The sequence below is a fragment of the Crassostrea angulata genome, chromosome 7 (genome assembly GCF_025612915.1).
Source record: "Crassostrea angulata isolate pt1a10 chromosome 7, ASM2561291v2, whole genome shotgun sequence".
Taxonomy (NCBI): domain Eukaryota; kingdom Metazoa; phylum Mollusca; class Bivalvia; order Ostreida; family Ostreidae; genus Magallana; species Magallana angulata.
The window spans coordinates 17,677,185-17,700,373 of record NC_069117.1 but is presented as its reverse complement, the minus strand read 5'-3'; the positions used below and the strand labels follow the sequence as shown (position 1 = coordinate 17,700,373).

At 31.1% G+C, this 23,189-nt stretch overlaps 1 protein-coding gene across 2 annotated transcripts; it reads left to right on the top strand.

The window, feature by feature from the left end:
- Positions 1 to 1,246: 1,246 nt before the first annotated feature.
- Positions 1,247 to 22,434, top strand: LOC128192117 (uncharacterized). Of its 2 annotated transcripts, none has more exons than XM_052864572.1 (7): positions 1,247 to 1,381; positions 18,924 to 19,220; positions 19,500 to 19,793; positions 20,100 to 20,393; positions 20,531 to 20,656; positions 22,188 to 22,209; positions 22,319 to 22,434. In XM_052864572.1, the coding sequence occupies exons 1-7, from the start codon at positions 1,327 to 1,329 to the stop codon at positions 22,395 to 22,397; spliced, it is 1,167 nt and encodes a 388-aa protein (XP_052720532.1). In that variant the 5' UTR covers positions 1,247 to 1,326; the 3' UTR covers positions 22,398 to 22,434. The 2 variants fall into 2 exon arrangements, with proteins under 2 accessions (XP_052720532.1, XP_052720531.1); XM_052864571.1 differs by lacking the exon at positions 1,247 to 1,381 and adding an exon at positions 16,887 to 17,050.
- The last annotated feature ends 755 nt before the right edge of the window (positions 22,435 to 23,189 follow it).

Genomic DNA, 23,189 nt, shown 5'->3' with positions numbered 1-23,189 from the left:
ACGGCACAAATGCATAAGTATCTGTATCATGTCTTAAATTCAAAACTAAAATACATGCATGTTAAAACATTCATCGTCAATTGCATCTATATTTTATACGTCACAAGAAGATATCTGGTGTACAGAATAAATAAATGGGGCAATCGACCATATGGAAAGGCTGCGATACAACACCGGCTTTTACGAGGTCTTTCACACTAAGAACAAAGAAGAACAGTACAAGATTAAAGAAAAATGGGGCGATGTTATGTTTTATCAAATTTACAAGCAATTAATTTTTCCGCTTTCAAAAGTGATGTGTCTTTTGTCTCTACATAGTATTTTAATTTATCAACAGTGCATTGGATACACAGCGTGAGTTAACTTATACTGTATAGAAGAACATTGAAAACGAAAGAGAGTAGGTGTGCATGCCTTTAAAATTCTGATATTTAAAACCCGTTTTAAACAAATTCCAGTAAAAATTGTTAGTGGCAGTTGAAAGCCCTAAAAATACACACAAATAAAACATATTCAAATTGAACTACCGAGGCTCTGCATTTTATACAAGCATTATGTAATATGGATAGTAGGACTTTATAATTACTGAATGAATCTGCCATTTTCTTTCTGTTAAATGGTGTCTGCTCCATTTGAGGTACCCGAATACGACGATGAAATATTTCTGGTAGTTATGTAAGGTATATATAAATATCTATACATGTTTCAAACATTTCTGAGCAGCAATTATGCAATACTAGGGTTGTCGCCAACTGATAATCATTAGTTCTTTCTGGCACCCCCTGGACCATTTAGGTTTTGCTAGTAAAGTTGTCATTCGTTGTGACTCGACATGTTCTTTTATCTATTACAATTGCTCCAATTTACCTAAGTCGGCGGGAATACATGCAAATTAAGTCTTTAAACATTTTTTATTGGTCGAATTTCAGAGCTATAAAGTAATTTTTTTTTCTCCTAATTTACCATAAATTTCAAATCCCTATAAACACCTAAAAGAGCTATGAAATGTGTATTGTATACAGAGTCATTATACCCCCCGAAAACAAAGTTTGGGGGTGTATATAGGCAAGGCTAAGGTTGATTATTGGAAATGCCTTAGCTTAGAATATAATCATTTACAGAGGAAAACATAGATTTTTACAGTTTTATTAACCAAAACCTTAACTCGTGTTAATGTCCCATATATTATGTACATACCTGCATGATTTTTTATTTTGTAAACCCATTTCTTAAAGTTACTCAATCGTGCAATGCAGGTTTTAAAAATCAATTGGTATATTCGCTAGCTACAGTTAAAGAATTGCAGAGTTAAAAGGATTTGGGAACATGGAATACATATTGTTCATTACGCTGTGCTTCTTGTCAGCTGTTGCTGGTGACAGTAAGTTGCTATCTCAGTATCCAAATATCATTAAAAAATTCTTAGTAACAATTGGTTCATTCGCATTACAGTTACTGTAGATGTTTAGAAGAAAGAAAATGTAACCAACTCTGGGTTCAAACGACGCAGTAGATTTTAAATGACGGATCACTTTAACCATACAAAAGAACCCAAAAATTATTAAATAAAGCAAGGCATCGGTATAGCTTTTTAATAAAACAAAAAGAATATTTTCGTATTTTAGCCAATAAAATTACATATTTAGTGTATGTTAATACGGGTTTATATATCTACATGTAACCTTACCCCCAGATAGCCAACGACTTCCGCCACATGATCAACTAAACACAGATAAAATCAACTCAGTTGAGTTTGATTAAAAGTACTATTTCCATTGCTCAGAAAATATATGGTTTGATATTGCATTATTTAACGACGTTTTAGCAAAACCATTGAATCGTGCAAAAGAACAATAAGAATTTTTTTTAAATTACTTCCCGGTTCCGGAATTTTACTCGAAAGGAATTTTTAACCACCAGGTTATAATTCTGAATATGAATATTCTAAATATGAATATTGAATTGATATTCGTACTGTACATGCAGGCGCGGATCCAGAATTTTTTTTCGGAGCGGGGGTCCAAGGGATATCTTTGTGTTTTCGGGGGGAGTCCGAAGCCTATTTTTGGGAATTTTAAAATGTGAATTTAATAAATCTGAATATTTTTCAGGGGTGGGGGGTGTCCGGACCCCTCCCCCTCTTGTTGATCCGCGCATGACATAGTGCCATCTGTTTCTGCAGACAGTAAGTTTAGGTCACTGAAATAACTGAGGCTACCTATTGCTCTCCGTTTTTGTTCGTCGTCGTGCCTGGTTTGTTGTTCGCCGTGCTTTATGCTTCATTTGTCTTACTGGTCAAATCTTGACCAAACTTAGGGCGTATCATTTGAAAGGTGTGTCATTCATGACCTGCAACTCAGTTGGCCTAAATTTTAGCTACAAGGTATCAACGAGATCAAAACAATATTTGTTGTTTTTCTGGTGTGTGTATATATATATATATATATATATATATATATATATATATATATATATATATATATATATATATATATATATATATATATATATATATATATATATATATATATATAATTTATTATATTATATGATTCTGTAAAAACAACGTAATTTTTCAAATCAACTTTCTTTAAAAGAATTACGTATTTCTTCTTAATTCTTAATTTACAAAACCCATTCACTTCTTTTACATATGTTTTGGCAATTTCTCATTATTTAAAAGTGTTTAAATAAATGTTACCACTGACTTTCTTTATAAATTCTACACCAAGGATTCCATAACCATGATTTCAGTACCCATTACTGGAATAATTGTTTCAGATTTCCTCATTTTAATATTATATTTTACTTTTCCCTGCATTTAAAACTTTCAGGAAAATACCCTGTAGTGCAGTCGTTTTTGTGTCATCATATCATGCAATCTTTTTAAGATAAACATTTTTGTCTCACAAAACATAAGAGTGTTGCATCCACATGAGTTTATCCTTGCATATTGCATTAATATCTCGCTGACTGCGGTTTGACTGCGCACTGCCACCATATTTATTGATGATGCATTACTGTGGGATTTTTTCTTCATCCTAAAGGCAATTTAGAAGGAAAATTCTTCCAAATGCGTCATTTTTCCTGCCACGATAACAAACCACACCATCACTAGGATGCTCATCTCCTCTCCAAATTTGAAACTTGGACCTGTTTTCCAAGTAATCTAATGGCATTTACATCTTCGTCATTCAAGGATTTTTCACATTATTCTGCTATGAACTTAACCTTAGACTTGGCTCAATGTCACTTTACACCCTTAACACAAAGACACTCTGTGGCCGAAGTTTGAGCCAAAGTTGGGCTAAAGAGAGAAGATATGCTCCGGACATGTGATATCGGACGGACGGACGGACTGAACACTATAGGTCGCCTACAGACCGGGGCCCTTGTGAACGTTTAAGTACTGCTCAAACACCCCCTCCCCCACTTAGATAAGGATTTTAAAGTTTGGCATTTTCTATTTAGGAGAAAATACATCCTCGTCCTGGCCTGAATTCGATAATAAGTGTAAAATGTGGAACACAATATACGTTGTACATTGTTACTTATCAAAAATTATTTGTCTAGGGGTAAAATACCTGAACATTCAGAATGAAACAAGGAAGAGAGATATCAGCGAGTGACGAATTTTCCAAAACATTAAAAAAAACTTTCCTATATGTATCATATAGATAATAATTGCAATTATTCGGAAACAAATCAGAAACAGGTCGGAAACATTAGTTTCGGAGGGCTGAAACACAGGGTTTTGAACCCATATTGCACGTTACATATGTACATTCCTTTCTTCAGTTAACATTGAGCCTGATGTTTTTAATTTCCTTTTCAGGATACGTTGTTTTGTAAATAAAATAATAATTTTTGTTTTATTTTTTGGTCACTGATTTTTATATTTTCCAAAAAAGGATTGAATATTTATTAAAGGTTTATTTGTGTATAAAAAATCTACCATCCATTTCTCTCATTTTATCCAGCATTCTTTTAAATAAATGTTATTGAGCAAAAATATGGTCTATTGTCTCGGGGGCTTGTTGACAAAAGTGTCATGGTAAAGGATTTGTCATTATTCGGAGTTATGCAGCACTCTTTCGTGAGAACATCCTTCAGTGACAAAGAATATAAAACATTTTTTTCCATTTAAAACATAAATGCTTTGGGATATGTTTTCTTTTGTGACGAGATCATTCTGACTTTATTTGACAACGTGCATTACAAACCTTTTGGGGTATCCTTGCTGGTATTTTTTTTCTTCAAATTGTTTCATAATAATAAATTCAGCCAGACATGAATTTCATAATATAAAAATGCTTTCAATTGCATCACATTTTGCGTAATTTTCATTACATGCAACAATAGTCTTGTATTAATTAAGAAAATATCAAGGTAAGAACATAATATAAATTTAAACAATATCAAAAAAGTAGTTAAAAACTGTGTGTAAATAACCCTCTATACATTTATAATAAATGTTTTCATAGATTTTTAAAGAATTTTATCGCATAAAGGTGTTCATTTAGTTCAATGATCTTGTTCAATTTTAATCCAGGGTACATGCCGTTTTTATCGAGGAGCGATCTTCACATCCAAGTAGTACTCAGTATGATAAATAAAAATCGCCGTTACTTACGTTGGTGGGGAAATGCTTGTATATAAAGTTTTGAATTATTTTTTTCTTGGTCTTAAGATCAGGATACTTGAATGGATAATAAATTATAACATTTAATGTATTCTGCTGGGGTTATCGATTCTAACTATCCAAATATTTCAGTAAACAATTGTAATATTTTTTTGGGACAGTACGTTACAATAGAATGATAGATAATACATTTTAAGGCTTCTGTGCTCTATTTTCCACAGCCATTCCATCTTCTGACCCATCCATTTATCCATATTCGGTAGATGGATATGAAGGTGAAACAGTGCAATTCCGATGCTCCCTGTCTACTCTTGGAAGCCCCCCCCCCCCCCCCGTAATATGGAGCTGGTTTTGTGGACAAGAGCAGATGACAAGTCACATCACGTATTCAACTACCTATACGTACCTGACTTTCAAGTTATCCATGAAATATCACCAGAGATCTTGCAACTGTAGAGCGACATCGCCATCTACTTTATTGATATATAATCGGAGTTCAAGCAGACGTTTAGTATATGTTAATCGTGAGTAAGAACTATTGTATATTATGTGTTACTATGACAAGAATAAACAATGCTCATTTATGATTTGTGAAGGTACCTTATTTTTTTTAAATGTAATGAAATATTAATTTTTCTTTCTTTATTAATATGATTAAGATTGGAATGTAAGATATTTCAAAACTAATTATATCATTACTTTAGATGCTCGATAACTTTATATTAACTTTTGATTCTGTCCCGTGTTGGTCAAGATTATAATTGAAATCTCCAACACTCGGGAAACATGTTCTTTCCTGTTCAACGTAATCTTCCATCTGTTTCCTTTGTATTACTGAAGATGTTTTAGGCACTACGTTCATTATAAGTAAATCTATCAGGGTCCTTGTCTCCATCCTGACACTTTAACCATTTTAACCGCAATGAACAGGGCTGCGTTCAAGATCGTAGCTGCTACGCAGGGCTACGTAGTTGAACGATAAGCTAGCCTAGCTGCTACGTAGATATTCGTAGCCTAAATACTTTATGCTAGGCATCAAATTCAAGATGGCCACCTTAGTTACCGCTTTATAAAAAAAACAACATGAAATCTATTTATTTAGTTGTGATATTTTATTCATCTTTTAAGTTATAATAAATTTTAAAATGTATATTTCCGCTTGAAATTAACAAATTATGTAGATGTAATTAGTCTTTAGTTGAATATTTCCAACTTCAAATCTGAGACCTAGCGGCTAACCTTGCGGTCTGTTCAATAGACCTAGATATCTACGAACGCAGTCCTGGCAGTACATCACATTTGCAGAGCAAGGATGGTGACGTCTACATTGGGGTCCCAATGGGATATTTTTTTGTGCGTTAAGATAAGTGTTTAGCAATGTTGATTTGAAATACTAAGGCATCAAAGGAACCATTAAGTATCAATACCATATGTTAAAACCAAAGGCGCTTGTTTCTGTAATAAAAAAATTCACCAAATATAGAACAATGATATACAACGAATCTTACTCCAAATTCCGTGGAGTACAACCTTCCGTGAATTGCAATCATTTTGTTGTATTATTGTATTATACTTTATTATATTTCCAGTGTCTTTGTCTGTGATAACACTACAAATCGATTTTGTGATTTATTTTCCATTACCTTCATCAATGACTATTTTAGTAATTAATAGTACAATTGCTAAAACTTTTATAGATATAAGTCATAAGGAATCATTGTTTGAATATTATGAGGTGATTGAATACAGTCGGGCGTGATCAAATCTTTCATAAAGCCCTTCGGGCTTTACAGGATTTGATCACCTCCAACAGTGTAAAGTTTAATCACCTCATAATACTCAAAGAATGATCAAAATGCACCAAATTTTGCTATATTTTTAGAGTATCACAAAACGAGATTGGTACAGTGGATTTATTCAAAAGTTCAAAAAAAATAACCCCTAGTATAGCATAATTCTTTGTGTAAAATTTCCAAGGCGTACACTTTTTACTTTAAAGTTAACACAACCACCGTATCAGATTTTCACATTTTTGTATTTGCACAAACAAAAGGAAAAGAACAAACAAATAATATATAAAGATATATATAAGATTGTTGCTTTCAACTAGTTAAAAGCCTGAATTTCATTCATAGCAATTTCCATTGGGTTTTTTTTTTTCGTTTTCTCACTTTTTAAGAATTGAAATCTAGGAAATTTGTTAAGTCGTACGTAAAAATTAGAAGAAAAAAAGTATCTCAATTTGTGCCGAACATTATGACAACAAATGAAATATATGTAAATTTTCACATCATGTCTTTTCTACCAATCACAAAAGAAGGGAAATGCACAATCCGGAGACTGTAAATTACTTCAACTCTTTATACCGTCTTACACGGAAGACGGTAACAAACCAACTAGATTTCGGAATTTAACATGAAAGTATTATTTTATAATAAAATCTAATAAGTAAAACATATTTTTAATATACTTATATAAATATATGATATTCAAAATACAAACATTATAAATACATTTCAGATCTTCCTCCGACAAAACCGATGATATATGTTTTGTCGTCCACAACTGTTCGGTCAGAAGAAACCATACAAGCCAAATGCAATATAACTTCCCTGGGTTATCCACAAATTTCTTGGAAGTGGTTTTGTAGTAATCAAGCTCCAGTATCTGGTACTGCTATACGATTTGAGTCTTATATCAGCTTGAAAATCACATCGAACGACAAAACTATTGGATGTAGATGCAGAGCAACATCTTCGATCACTTATTATGAATATGACGAGTTTTCCGATTTTGTACATTTCACCGTTCTTTGTAAGTGCTGGAAATATTACTCCATATCCTTTTAAATATCTAATGATGCTTTGAACGCAACTTTTATTTAGTTAATTCTTATTATTATACCCTTATCTGAAAAAAAAATACTATTTACTTCGAAACTGTCTGCATAGCCATTAAATGTCGAAAGCGTTACATTAATGTTTTCTCTTATCATTGGCTTTTTCATACAGCGGATCCGAATAATGATACACAATATCTCTCCCCCGTGGCATTTGGTACAACGACCGGTTTACTTGTATCCATCATCGCCGCACTTTCCGTTGTCGTTATCCTGCAGTGTGTGCGGAAGAGAAATGGTAATGGTAAAACAACAATGATGGGATATTTCAGTCCCCTGTATCCAAGTCAAAGTTCTTTAAATTATGTTAACATACAAAATAATTATATTGACATTTAGGATAATTACGTAAACATGCGAAATAATTATGTTGATATGCTAAATTATATAGTCAGATAACAATTCGTCCAAAAAAAAAAAATCAAGTATTGCCGACATTTAATTGTCAACATGCAAGGTTTTTGTTTTGTCGACATGCGACATTCTTTGTCGATATCCAACTGATTTATGTTGACATAGATTAGGATTTCCAGTTGCAAAATTTTTATGTCAACATGCAACTTTTTTATGTTTACATGCAAAATATTCATGTGACATGAAATGAAAGATAAAAATATTCTGACCTGCATCATTTTTTGGTTAATGTCAGCATATTATCTCGGATGTAAACATAGATATGTTGCATGCTAACATATTCATCTCCCATATTCACATGAAGGTAAATAAATAAGCTGCATGTCAAAATTATTATGTAATTGTATAATATATAACTTGTAAGTCAACATATTACCTCGTGTTGTCAAAATAATTATCGCGCATGGCAACATAATTAAAATTTCATGTCGACATAAATAAGTTGTATCTGGCATGTTGTAAGTCAGTTGTGGACAGGTATTGATAAGAACAAATAAAATTTCAAAAATTGTATCATCGTATAATGACATTGCTTGTAAGCAACAAGATTACAAGCATTCAGAGGACTGAAATATGCCACCATAAGAAACAGAAATATTGACTTTGGGTGTTTTGAAATTTTTCTTGTTTTTTTTTCTTTTTTGGTTTGAATTATGGAAAATGCTGAACTTATCATTGAATCTTTCTAGTCCGAAAACACACACTTGTTTCTACGAGAAATTTGCCCAATAGTATATAAATAAAAAAAAGTATTTTACTAAAGATTACGTAAGTACATCCCCTCCATAAAATACAACAAGCTCACTTTCGTGAAAAAAGTGTTTGGCACCATTCCCTTCTACTATAATATATCTACAAAACCCTATATAATTGACTTCACTTTCTCACTTATTTATTGACAGCGTCAAAACACTGCTCACAGACTGTAAAAGTTATTTTACACAATAATACGATCATTTCAAATATCAGGCGAAATGCAAAAAAAATAAATTCAAAGTATTTAAAAGCTTTTCAGTTTTCAATTATTGAAAATATAAATCATGATGATTATGAACGAAAAAAGAAATTAATAAATTACAGCTTTTGAAAAAGATTATGTACATATAAATCTATATTTACAACTTGTTTCGAATTACAATGTTGAAGAAAATAAAATAAAATTTTACGTATGCAATTTTGTCGGCGAAAGTTTAGTAGTGTATTGTATTTGCATGTTTGTGTGTATATTAATGAGTATTAAATTCTTTAATTTTTAATTTATAAGATTAGACTTATGAAAATGATAAATACAATCTAACTGTTAAACAGTATACAGGTTTATCACTGATTATTTGAATAAATTCGGCCTTTCATCACAATTTACAAAATTTTCACACATTTTGGGGATTTTTTTTCAGATACGAGCGAACCAAGATCAAAGTAACTATAATTTTTACATTATTTTTTAAATATCTTAACTTTTCATTTTAAGCAGGTATTTTTTGGGATAATGTTTCCACATAATAATACATGAATTATATATATATATATATATATATATATATATATATATATATATATATATATATATAAATATATATATATATATATATATATATATATATATATATATATATATATATATATATATATATATATATATATATATATACACCCAAAGTCCCTTTTTCAATGAATAATAAAAAAACTTTTAAAACACTGTTTCAAAATATTTCGACCGTGTTACCGGTCTCCATCACTCGGTGTTTATTGTCTATAGCAACACAACGTAGAACATATACTATGACGTCACAATATAAATACAGTCTGGCAAGTGACGTCATACAACAATATTGCGCCAAAAACATATGAAATATAGGTGAGAGTCTATAGAAAGCACAGTGATAGCCGTAATTAGTACATAAACAAGTAATATATGAAAAATGTATAGATAACGGGACATAAAATAAAGGAAATGTCTATACAAACTAATAATAATGTAGTCTAATGACAATAATGTTCCCTTTTGTTTATACCAAAAGGCATATAAGTATTTAATTTTTTCTTCCACAAATTTTCTCTGAATTTTCTGTAAGTTTCATCTTTGTACAATTTTTCGATACCTATTACAGAATAATCCTCACAGTTCTGTGTGTTCGTCAGTATAAAAATGCATTGCTACAGGGTCGTTAGTTTCTCTCCTGATCAGTGATAAATTTAAAACATGTCTTTGATATAAAGTCACCCCCGTTTCCCCAACATATACAATTTTGTTACACTTTTTACAAAACACCCCATAAACAACATTACTTGACTTGCAATCGATATGATTTTTAACTTGATACGTTTTGCCCTTAGAATCTTGAAATTGGCCAGAACAAATAATATATATATATATATATATATATATATATATATATATATATATATATATATATATATATATATATATATATATATATATATATTCCGGACAACCCGTCCCTTCTTCAGGACAACAAAATAAAAACTACCTATGAAAGAAGAAAAACATCTACAAAACTAGCACTAAACCAAAAACTAAATAATATATAAAAACTAAATAATATATAAACACCGGATCGAAACGTGGCAACTACATCTTTGTATTACAGATTTCAAGCCCGAGAAAGAAAAATCCCGTCCGACGCAGCGGACGGTCTGTGTAGAAGTGCTTAAAGATAACGCAAACGAATTAATTTGCTAATTGGAAGTTGCTGTTAATTAAGTTGTACTAGTAAGATAATTCGTAATGAAGGTTTGTAGGGAAGACAGGCTTTGTAATTGACCACATAAATATACATAAGAGTGTAAAAACTAATGGGAGTTAAATAAAGAAAATAAAATGGATAAAAAACAATTCAAAATAACAAAAAAGAAAAAGAAACAAAAGGAACCCGTACAGATTAAACCGATTAAGGAACGAGCTAATAAGTTGAATAATTAACATGAATGATAGTTTGTACATATGGACCCAAAAGGAGGATGATGGCGATATTGCTACGAAAAAAAATCAGTACTTAGTTGATGTTCGTTTTTGTGAAGTCACTTACTTTGTTCATGTTGTGAGGGCGGAATGACTTCAGTCTATGCATCAAAAAATTTTCTTTATTTTTTCTCTCTGCATCAGTCAGACTGGGTTGTGATCAATAACCAAAACCATCATATTTAGTTTTTTTTGTTGTCCTGAAGAAAAGACGGGTTGTCCCGAAAATTTGACAATATTTTATGACAATTTTATTTGTTCGTGTCGTTGGTTATTTTTAGTGTTTTTTATACTTCATCTTATAAACGTGTATCTTTTGATCCGACACTATAGATAACGAGATGTTGGTTTGTTAGTGCTTCTTATATATATATATATATATATATATATATATATATATATATATATATATATATATATATATATATATATATATATGTATGTATGTATGTATGTATATATATATATATATATATATATATAAGTTGTACTAGTAAGATAATTCGTAGTGAAAGTTTGTAGGGAAGATTGGCCCTGTAAAAGACCACATAAATAATCATGAATGTAAAAACTAATGGAAGTTAAATAAAGAAAATAAAATGGATAGAGAACAATTAATAATAACAAAACCGATTATGGAAAGAGCTAATAATATGAATAATTAACATGATTAATAGTTTGTACATGGACCCAAAAAGATGAAGATGGTAATATTGCCACGAAAACAAATCAGTACTTAGTTGATGTTCATTTTGGTGAAGTCACTTAAATTGTTAATGCCGTCAGGGCGGAATGAGTTCAGTCTATGCATCCAAAATTTCTCTATATTTTTTCTCTCCGTATCTGTCCAGTTATGATCAATAACCAGAACCATCATGTCTTCCCATTTGTGACCATCTAAGTTAAAATGTTCCCCGACGGGTTCTTTAAATTTCTTAGTTTTGATGGTGGAACGATGATTATTGATGCGCCTGCAGAGGTCTCCTGTTTCCCCTACGTATTGTTTCTGACAAAATTTACAATTGATGAGATATATACAATTGTCAGTACGAGAAGAAGTATTTGCGAAAATTTTGTAAGTACGGCCAGTAATGGGGCTAGAGAAGTCGTCTGCATCAGAGCTGTTTGCACAACAGACATCTGGTGTCAGAACAAGTTTTTAAGCCACCATTAGGTAGAGGGTTCTTTAGTTTGGTTCTTACCACCATGTCCTTAAGGTTTCTAGGGCGCTTGAAAGCTGCCATCGGGGGTTCTTTGAAAACCTAAACCATTTTATCATTGCTGTAAAGGATTGGCAGCAACCCCCATTTAGCAAGTTAATTCGTTCGCGTTATCTTTCAGCACATCTTTATAGACCGTCCGCTGCGTCGGACGGGGTTTTTCTTTGTCGGGCTCGAAATCTTAAATACAAAGATGTAGCTGCCACGTTTAATATATATATTATTTAGTTTGTAGTTTAGTGCTAGTTTTGTAGATGTTTTTCTTCTTTCTTATGTAGTTTTTATTTTGTTGTCCTGAAGAAGGGTTGTCCCGAAAATTTGACAATATTTTACTTTATTGTTCGTGTCGTTGGTTATTTTTAGTGCTTTTTGGGAGTTGATTTTAATCAACTCTCCTATGCAATCACGCTGACAAACCGAAAGTGAAACAGTGTTTGGACCTCAGCACAAATCATTGCCGCTGACAAGACTTAGTTCTTGAAAATAATTGATGAATTTGATGTAATGTGTGCTAAAGCATTGTTTTTCAAGGAAACTTATTTATAAATACCTTCAAAATAGTCAGATTTTAAATGGTACGAACAATTTAAATATTTTTTGTAGTCGTATGTATTCATACGTCAGAGTCCAACTCGACGCTCGGCTGTCTCCGTAAATTCTTGTCGGAGATTTACGGTGTCAGCCAAGCGTTTGGTTGAACGAGACTAGAGTTCAATATTGCTTGGATCCATACAATTTTCAAGAAATATTTCTATCACTGATACATAGTTTGATTGAATTAATTTTATCTTTAAATATTATTTAACATGATTCATGTGGGGGGTTCTCGACATTCTTGTCGAAAAAGTCCAAAACTCCATATAATAAAAATGTGCGTAATTCAAATTAGAAACAACTATAGAAATTGTATATGTACTTGTCATGCAAAATAACATATCATTGATTTTAAAATAAATAAACATCGACAAAATCAACTCCCGTCAGTTCTTCAGTACTTTGATTTATATCTCATCTTATAACCGTGTATCTTTTGATCCGACACTTTAGATAACGAGTGTTGTTGGTTTGCTAGTGCTTATATATATATATATATATATATATATATATATATATATATATATATATATATATATATATATATATATATATATATATATATATATATATATATCTGATGTTGTAGTGATGCAATAGGCCACCAGAACCCTGCTTATTCCAGTGAGCCTTCTTACGAAACACTTCAAAGGACACGTGGTAAAAACACTGACTAACTATCTATATTTCATTGTTATTAACTTAACTTTTTAAACTTAAGATAAGGTTTTAAGGTTTGAGCAAAGAATTTTACTTTTACTGTTTCACTGTAGGAAAAACACAAAACTAAGGTAAGAACATAAGATTACTTTTAAAAGCCACTATCTTCGACATTCTTCTTTTCATTTTTTACTTAGACATTCTATACATGTAATTAGCTTTCAAATTCAAAAGTATTCTTCCCTTTGTAGGAGGCGTGCAAAAGATATGTTCCATGAAAAACGAAACAACTGACGACTGAACTAACTTCTGATGAAGTTAAACAGTTTAAAAAAATTAACATATTTAAATTTTTACTTTACTCCAAATGTATTCACACTATACGGAAAATGTTTTGGGATTCTTTGCCACATCATCAATATGTAAAGTTTATATTATCTGTTATAGTATAATATTCAAAAGCACTAATATCCTAGTTGCTATCAAACAGTTTAATTGTATCTATTTTATACTTTACTACATTATGTAGCCAATCTAGTGTAAGTGTAGCAGTTACAGATAGTACCATGACAAAAACCTTTAGTACAGATTTTGACTATCATAAATTGATATCCTTGTATCTGTAAAAAAAAAAGCTGAACCACTAACATTTGTTTTAACCTTAAACTTGTCACAAACATTTTTTTTTTTACCAAAAATTGAATAAATATTCAATCGTTTCTTTTTGACTTGATACTCTATATACAGGGGAACAATTTAGTCTTAAGTTTTACCTGAATATAGCAGTGACAAAAAATTCATGTGTGAAATATATAGAAATGAATTTCACTTTACATTAATTTCACATAAAATTTCACACAATAATTTTTCTCGTGTGAAATTCTCGTGATTTTTTAATAATTCTTTTTAAATCAAAACATTGTTAACCTAATGAATTGAGCACAAACTGTGTACGTTTCAAATTAAAATCATTTAACAAATCTCCTAAAGCATAATCATTCATAAAATTTAGACTTATGAAGATCAAATACATGTTCCCAATCACAATAAAACATTTATAACATAGTAAAAAATAAAACCCTCCTGTAAAATATATGTGTTGTATGAGTTGACTGAGAATTACCTGTGAGACATTCAATAATGCACTTTTGGTTATCACACATTGATCGAAAGATTTAGGCATTACAAGCAAAGCGCAGTTAATCTCTCATTCACACTGAACATGTAACCCTCTGGACTCCTTCAAATCGTCAGCATACTGTAAAACCTCTTTGGTAGAATTGTATAAGAACATGAGCCCTGTACGGATTGCAGAATGACGGATCATGCTGTCTTCGATATGTTTTACACGGAGACTTTCTGCGTGTTACATCGTTCTTAATCACTTGAAAGATACGTGGAGATCAAAACCATCAACAAGACAAACGAATGCTGGCTATGGCCGTGTAATGTCATCTCAAGCTGTCCAAAACTTTCTCAGTCACCTAAAAGAGGTACATTTACACACCAGACAACTAATAGTTGTAAAGTACTGACTCAGAGACATCGTACTTTGCGTCAAGGATGGGTACGAAGGGATCTCAGATTTATTTGAGATGACTAGGCAAATTTAATTAGGCATTATTTTTTGTTTTATCAACTCTTTATAAACATTGACCCTGTCAACTACGTAGAAATGTGGCTTATCTGTGTCAGAAAACAGATGCATGTTGGGGGGAAATGAAATACCTTCACACACCATTCACTAAGAGTGTTAAATTGATTAAACCTTATGATGGATAAAAAAAGGACGCAAATCTTATTGTCTAGTTTTAATTAAGGTCAGACGACACGTTCCTCAATTTTAGATAACTTTTTCCAGGAATTTGTTAATTGTTTACTACTACTTTGACAAGCTTTGTTGCAAAAAATTAGGGTACCTTACCAGGCCTTTCTGCAAAATACTAGAGTATGCAATATCCTATATAATGTTCATAAAATTACACTTGAATTGCTGATATAAAAATAAATACATCTACAGCACAGCGAAATTCACTATATTAGAACAATATCCCCGCCGGGGCAGGGCTTTGAACTCACGACCTCTAGAACCTATACGCTTTTGGCAGTGAGCGGTCACGGTTATAACCACTCGACCATCTAGACATATAACCAAATAAATTTTGATCATTTTTAAAGTGAGTATAAAATTAATCTTTTTTATTGGAACTCTTAATTACGAGGAGATTCGAGGAGATACAAAAAAGATTTTTGAGGAACGTGTCGTCTGACCTTAAAAGTCTTTTGATATTTATCAAGCAACCAGTTATTTTTATGTGCACTTTTTTTTATTTATATGTAATGTCGCCAAGGAATGAAAATTGTAAAGACTAGTTTCATTGTGTAAAACTTCACAATTTTTTTTTTATTAAATATCGTAATTATTTAATAAACTAGATTTTGACCCGTGCGTGCACGGGTTGACATAGCATATGATATCGGACATTACAAAATAGATACATCGATACACCGTATATTGTGGCATAACCAAGCTTTAAGCCTACAATAATGCTATTAATTTCACTACACCCTGCTGAGTTTGAATAATGTAACTGTGTCTGGGGAAAGGCCTTCACCACAGTTAAAATGTCTCCCATATACCCGTAATGTAGCAGAAAATTGCAGAATCGACCAAAAACGATTTTGGACAAAATTAATAAAGTTGCATTGAAAATAACAGTCAAATTGTTCATAACTAATCATTTTGAAGCTGTAAATACCTTTCTTCGAAAAGTGTAATTCTATATTTGCAGAATTCAACATTTCTTCAACAACGTTTATTACAGACCACGTTAACATTCAAAACTCTCGGGATTTTTGTGTTAGAGTTATCTCCCGTATTTTCTTTGATTAACAGAAGAAGAACATTCTAATGAAAATTTACACGCATTTGTTTTATTGTCTCCAAGTTTGTCCATGCAAATGTGATATTGTGGAAACATATAGTAAAGAGCCTTGATTGTAAAATCCAAAAATATTAGATGAATTCTGGAATTTTTTGAGGAATTTTCGTTGACTATTAATTAGCGAAGCTTGATTGAGAAAAAATAAAAACAAATTGGTAATCTTCAAGTATTTATTTAATGATGTTTAGAATATAACAAAAATAAAAGACAGTTTTCTTCCGATTTTTCGTTATTAAAGCTCAAAATTCGAGTCTATTATTTTAATATAGTAGTATAGATATGGTAAAAGTAAATTGTAATTTTCGATTCCTCCTTATTCTACAATCGAAAATTTTAGATTTATCGTCAAAATTTGCAAAGTACAGGTCTTAAATAAAGCGTAGACTTAATAACAAATTGAATGAACAGTTAGATTTATTCAGATACTTATTATGTTTTCAGTAGATTGAAATTCTAAACCAATTCTTTTAGAAAAAGAATGTCAAGAATGTTGTTCGCACACTGTAATGAGGTCGTTGTTTTTAACAGAACTATTAAAACGTGAACAGTTATGTAACAATGAACAAACTGAAACTTCTTTAAACTTCCCGGTTGGCAATTTTTATTTTTTTTTTACTGTTTGAGGACATCAAAAGGATATGGGTATTATTTTTGCTCTGGTTCTGTTTATGGTGTCACTCGTTTCTGGAGACAGTGAGTTGTTTACTTTTTTAAAATTCATTAGAAAATTAACATATAAACCCGAAAGTAACATTTAAATTTTCAAAACATGTGACCTTTCCTGACCATGCAAGATCGATGGGACATTTTGCTTTAATACTATTCTTAAAGAATAAACCATAAAAGTTGTGCCGTTCTGATGTTCATTTTCGACCCTCTTTGTGGAAAAAACAATGGAATATTTTTATAAAAGAATCTTCTTCACAAATATTCCAGATAGTACAAGACTTTTGTTTTCTAATTAATAGTTTTGAATTGATGATCAAAGAGGTCTTGAAATGGTGAACTAAGAAATAAATTAAATAAATGAACAAGCTCAAGATAGTTTTGCTTCACCATACTAATTTACCTTTTTTTCTACACATGAATGCACACAAGAAGTTTTGAACGGGTGCTTTATTTTGAAATTTTGCCAAACTGGTGCAATATTTTTTAAAAAACGCACAAATAAACCGGTTATACCGGTTTATGCATCTTCTTTCATCTTTTCGTTTTTCCAATTAAACACTAGCATATCCACTGATGTATACAGTTATAAGAAATAACATGAACATTTTGACTTTCCTTTTACATAACATTAATTGTTATTACATCTATGTCCTTGGCTTAACCTAAGAGACACGTTTAAAATAGGGTTCTTTGATGGGCTACAGAACTACAGAACCATATTTATATCAAAAGTATGATATTTTAATAAATTTGATTAAGAAGAAATTTGAGTCAAGGTTTAATTTTATGAACTTTTCTTCAGTGGATGGGGGGATGCTTGAGAGCTTACTTTAACTTTATATAAGCGAAGAATTTGAATTTCATATAGTACTGGAGAGTGTGTTTTAATCTTCGTTCTGATAGGATTTGTGGTTACAAGATATGATTATTAAGGGTATTAATATAAGTCGTGATTCTTAAAGATGGTAAAGAAAAAAACAATATTGGATTATTTACTAGTATCTCAGTGTTTTCCTGTCGACCCGCTACTGGGTGATATTTTGACAAATGTATATCTATTCTACTTTCCACATTATCTGTAACCGTTCAAACTGTTGATAGTTTTACTTATCACTGTCCATTTAATTGACGGGCACTGTGGATTATTTATTAAAACGGGCATCTTTACTGTCCAATGTTGTAAAGATAAAGAATTGACACTTAAAATATATGATTGTTCTCAAAATTAACGAATACAATATCTTTTATTTTGTTTCAATGCCGGAGAAAATAAATTCTTTCAATGTCCATTTAGGTTACCAAAACAAATGCAACTCTCTGATGTGCACAACTATTAATTGTTTGATAAAGGCAAAGAGTTTTTAAAAGATTAGTAATTTCTTCTTTTAATTGGTGTAATAGATAAAAGTAATCAAATAGACATATACACATGTATTTAAATATACATATTAGTTAGCTATCACCACGTTGCTGTTGTTCCGTAAAAATGATAGAAAGTATGGATTGATTCGGAAATTTTATATACGTTTAGTTTGTTAATTTTTCCAATTAATTATTACTGTGTACATTCAAAAATAATTATGTTATATTTCACACTGATTTCTTATGCTATCATTGTTTAATTATATAAATTAATTTCTCTTGGGAAAATAATCCATTTCTTAAAATCTGTTCATTATACCGGGGGTATGCATTTAAGGTTTTATATTTGAAACAATTTCATCAAGCTCTTCAAAACCTTCAAAAAACCTTCAAAACCTCATTCATAATCATTTAAGCTCTTTAACAATAGATATAAGCCAAATATAATGGACCTCTATTCAGTCAAAATGCACATTTAAGAAAACACTTTCCAATCTATGGTAATAAAACGTTTGTTTGCTTTATATTATTAAAGCTATTCCAACGTCTAGACCATCAATTTCAAATCAATATTCGTCAAGTGGATATGAAGGCGAGACGATGAAATACAGTTGTTATCTGTCTTCTCTTGGAGACCCCCAAGTCAGATGGAGCTGGTTTTGCGGTCAAGAGCAGATGAGAAGCCATATTACTTATTCAACTACCTATACTTACCTGACTTTCCGATTGTCTAGAAAATACCACCAGAAAGCTTGCTACTGTAGAGCGACATCGCCATCTTCTATATTAGATTATAATCGGACTTCCAGCAGATCTATAATTTATGTTTATCGTGAGTGAATATTTTAATACAGCTACTTTTTCCATTAGACATAACTATGTACCCTCGTATGTATATACATGTCGCTTGTTTCGTAAAATATAAAAGACAATATAATATCTCACGTTCACATATCAAATCACAATTATATTTTATGATAAAAAAAAATTCATTTGAAAGTTTTACTTCATCATTATTTCCTTTTTTATGTTTTCCAATACACACGAGTGTTGTGTTTTGATAATATGGTATCTTACAACAAGTAAAATCCTATCATTCGATATTTCATAGATATCCCGCCCACAAAGCCAATGATATACGCTATATCGCCTACCACTGTTCGCCCTGGAGAGACTATCCAAGTCAAATGCAATTTAACTTCTTTAGGATATCCAACAATTTCTTGGAGATGGTTTTGTGATAATCAAGCTCCCAGTTATGGGACCACAATTGAGTTAGAAACTTATTTGAGCTTAAATGTAAATAACAGAAGCATTGGATGTAGATGCAGAGGAACATTTTCGAACTCTTACTATGATCATCAATATGATGAATATTCCAACCTTGTTCAGTTTTTGGTATTTCGTAAGTAGGCCCAACAGAAATAACATCAATATCACTTAAAAAATCAATTTAAACTGCGTTTCAAATTTAACATCTTTTTCCATTTTCATGTTTAAATTTTAAAAATCTCATAACAAATACATGTGTATTTAGCTGTCATTGATCCTTCATCTTTTATTTAAAACATGAAACATGTGTTGTGTGTATTCTATATAATGGTAAGATCAAAGTGACATACATGTATCTATCTAACAAACAAGAATCTAATGTTTTTAAATTCAAATTATAACTCAAACGATTTGTTTCATTCATTTATGGTATATTCAGCCATTCCCGATGAACCTCCTGTCTTGACTTTGCTAACACCAATGGACGTTAGTGAAGGTGAAGATGTCAGCCTTTTATGCTCAGTGCCTAAACTGAGCAATCTTGACGTTTCTTGGGCTTGGTACTGTGGAAATCATAGGCTTCCTAGCGACAGGGCGGAACAGAGTGGGGCCATTACAAAAATATCATTCAAAGCAGAAATGAAATATCATCAGCAGTTCTGTTACTGCAGAGCAAATCAGTCTCTAGTCCATTATGTTGCGTATTCAAATCTAAAAAGGATGACCATTATAAGTAAGTGATAAATGAGTTAAACAAGTATAAAAATGTATTGAAATTCTTATATAGCTCAAAAATTGTAAAAATAAATATTCAATATCCCGATCTCTTACATGCTTACATTTTTGTATCACTTTTATATGAAAACAAAGCTGAAGTTACCACATCATGCCTCTCGCCCGTGACTTTTGGTTCAACAACTGGTCTTCTCCTTGCTATCATAGTAGCATTGTTCACTGTCGTAGTACTGCAGTGTGTGTGGTTGAGAAAAAATAATGGTATGACATGAGTTACCAGTAAATATGCATATCTTTCAAAATCATCGTAATGGGACATTTTTTATGTGTTAATCGACATTCAAAATACCAAACTTTCACCGTGATGTTTAGGATATATTCAAGTTTTTAAAAATACAGTTTTTTCATAAAGTGCTTTTCTTAATAATAATTCTTTCATAATATAAGGCTGGATCTAATGTACTTTAGAAAGGGCACGATGTTTGCTAATTATCTTTTTAAAAGTGGTCTCATATTGAAATTAATTTTGAAGCATAACATTAAGAAATAATTTCAAGTGAATTTGATCTTCAGATCACCTCATTGTTAAAAATGATGAAAACAAAAATTCAGTGAAAGAGGTCCATAAATGTTTAAATAGGTTTTCACAATTCATTGTAAAAAAAATACCATCAAACAAAGATTTTTGACAATTTAAAAATCCTTCCTTTTTAAAATTGGATCCCAATATCTGGCTCCATCCTACCCCTGAAGATTATGATTTTGACAAATTTGAATCTAGAGTAGTCTTTTTGAGGTTGCTTTCACACAAGTTTCAGCTTTTCTTGGCAAATGTTTTAATTAAGAGGATTCTTAAAGTTTTTTCTATATTATTGTATTCCTTTATAAAAATACGACCCAGTTGGGACCCAAACCTACCGCCAGGAATCATGATTTGAACAAACTTACACTATCTGATGCTTCCACACAAGTTTCAGCCTATCTGGCCGACCGGTTTTCGAACAGAAGGTTTTTAAGAGTTTTCTCTATATACTCCTATGTAAAAATATGACACCCATTGTGGCCCTAGTCTACCTCTGGGGATCATGATTTGAACAAACTTGAATCTACACTACCTGAGAATGCTTCCACACAAGTTTAATCTTTTTTGGCCAAATGAAATTTGAGAAGAAGATTTTTGAAATATGCCAACAAATTTTCAATAATTTTTAATTATCTTCCCTTGAAAAAGGTCATGGTCTTTAATTTAAACAAATTTGAATCCTCTTTACCCAATGATGTTATGTGCCAAGTTTGGCTTAAATTGGTTTATTGGCTCTGGAAAAGAAGTTGAAAATGTAACAAGTTTAAAGATAGACGGACGGACGGACGGACGGACGAACGCCGGACAAAAAGCGATCAGAGAAGCTCACTTGAGCTTTCAGCTCAGGTGAGCAAAAAAGTAATTTCAAAAAGTTTTTAACAGTCCTCAAATTGAACATTTCATGGATGTAACTAAGATACTCTATAATTTGATTTAGATCTGCGAGTACCGGTAATAAAAAATGTTTGCAAAATATTAATGATTGTGTTATAAAGAAACCTGAAAATGTTAAATGTATATACATCGAATTTAATTGATATATGTGAAGAATTAGACAAGTAAAAGCGAAAGTAATAAAAAAATTAGTACAATGTAGTAAATGTTAAATATCGTATGAATTTGTTATTTTGAAAGATAGTTCACTTTAAAAGCAATATTGATTACTAAATAGAAGATCTTTATACACATTTTTAAATAATTTTCTTTCAGGGACAAAAGAAACAAAATCAAGGTGAATATATCTTTTATAGGTTTTTTAACTGTAACTAACAGCCCCCCCCCCTTTTGAATATTATTGGAATGTTTACTTGTATTACATTTACTAGTATCTTCGATTGTAGCAAAGAAGTACATCAAAATCCTGTGTACTCCAATGAACCATCTTACGAAACACTACAAAGGAACGAAACCAACATGTAACCAAGTATTAGTGAATACTTATCTGTGATTTGTAGTTGAATATATTCAAAACTACATTTACTGTACTTTGACTTTTAGAATGATAAATTAATCTTTAAAAAAATAGCATTCACTTTCTAAATTTGTATACCTTAAAACTTGGCATGTGATACTGTGTAAATTGTTAAAACTCATTGTTCCCGATACATTCTGTTAATGTTGGAAAATTTTGTGTAGTAATCCGTTTTTTTACATGCTTACAAATTAATTGCTACATGTAACCACCAAAATCTTGATGATTTGGTCAGTTAATTCTAACCAGGGTTTGCTTTTTTTCTTTTTAAATATTAATGAATGTTATGCTTTACAAAGACATTGTGGTAAACATTCATTCACTCATCCGCATGTGCCTTATTCATATTACAGAAAATTACAAAAAAGGGTTGTGGTTTCCTTACTTCCAGACACAGTTTATTTATTAGTAGTATACAAACTAAAATATATACTATACCATATTTAAAGAAATAAGTGTAAACAAAATTAAGAGACCAATACATTATCTCAAAAGTAGCAAACCATTTAGTGATGAATAATTATTATATGAGTATTCTACAGCAGTATTGAATTCGAAGATTTTTTACTACCCGCCCTACATAAACTGTTTAGGTAAGTTTTATAATAAAACAAAGTACGGTATACACAATAAAACAAAAAACAAGATTGTCAAGATTCAACGTTTATACTGTGCTTCCATTTGTTTTTTAAGAAAGCATTTTGATTCGATCGATAGTTAAAAGTAGAGATAAGGTAAAC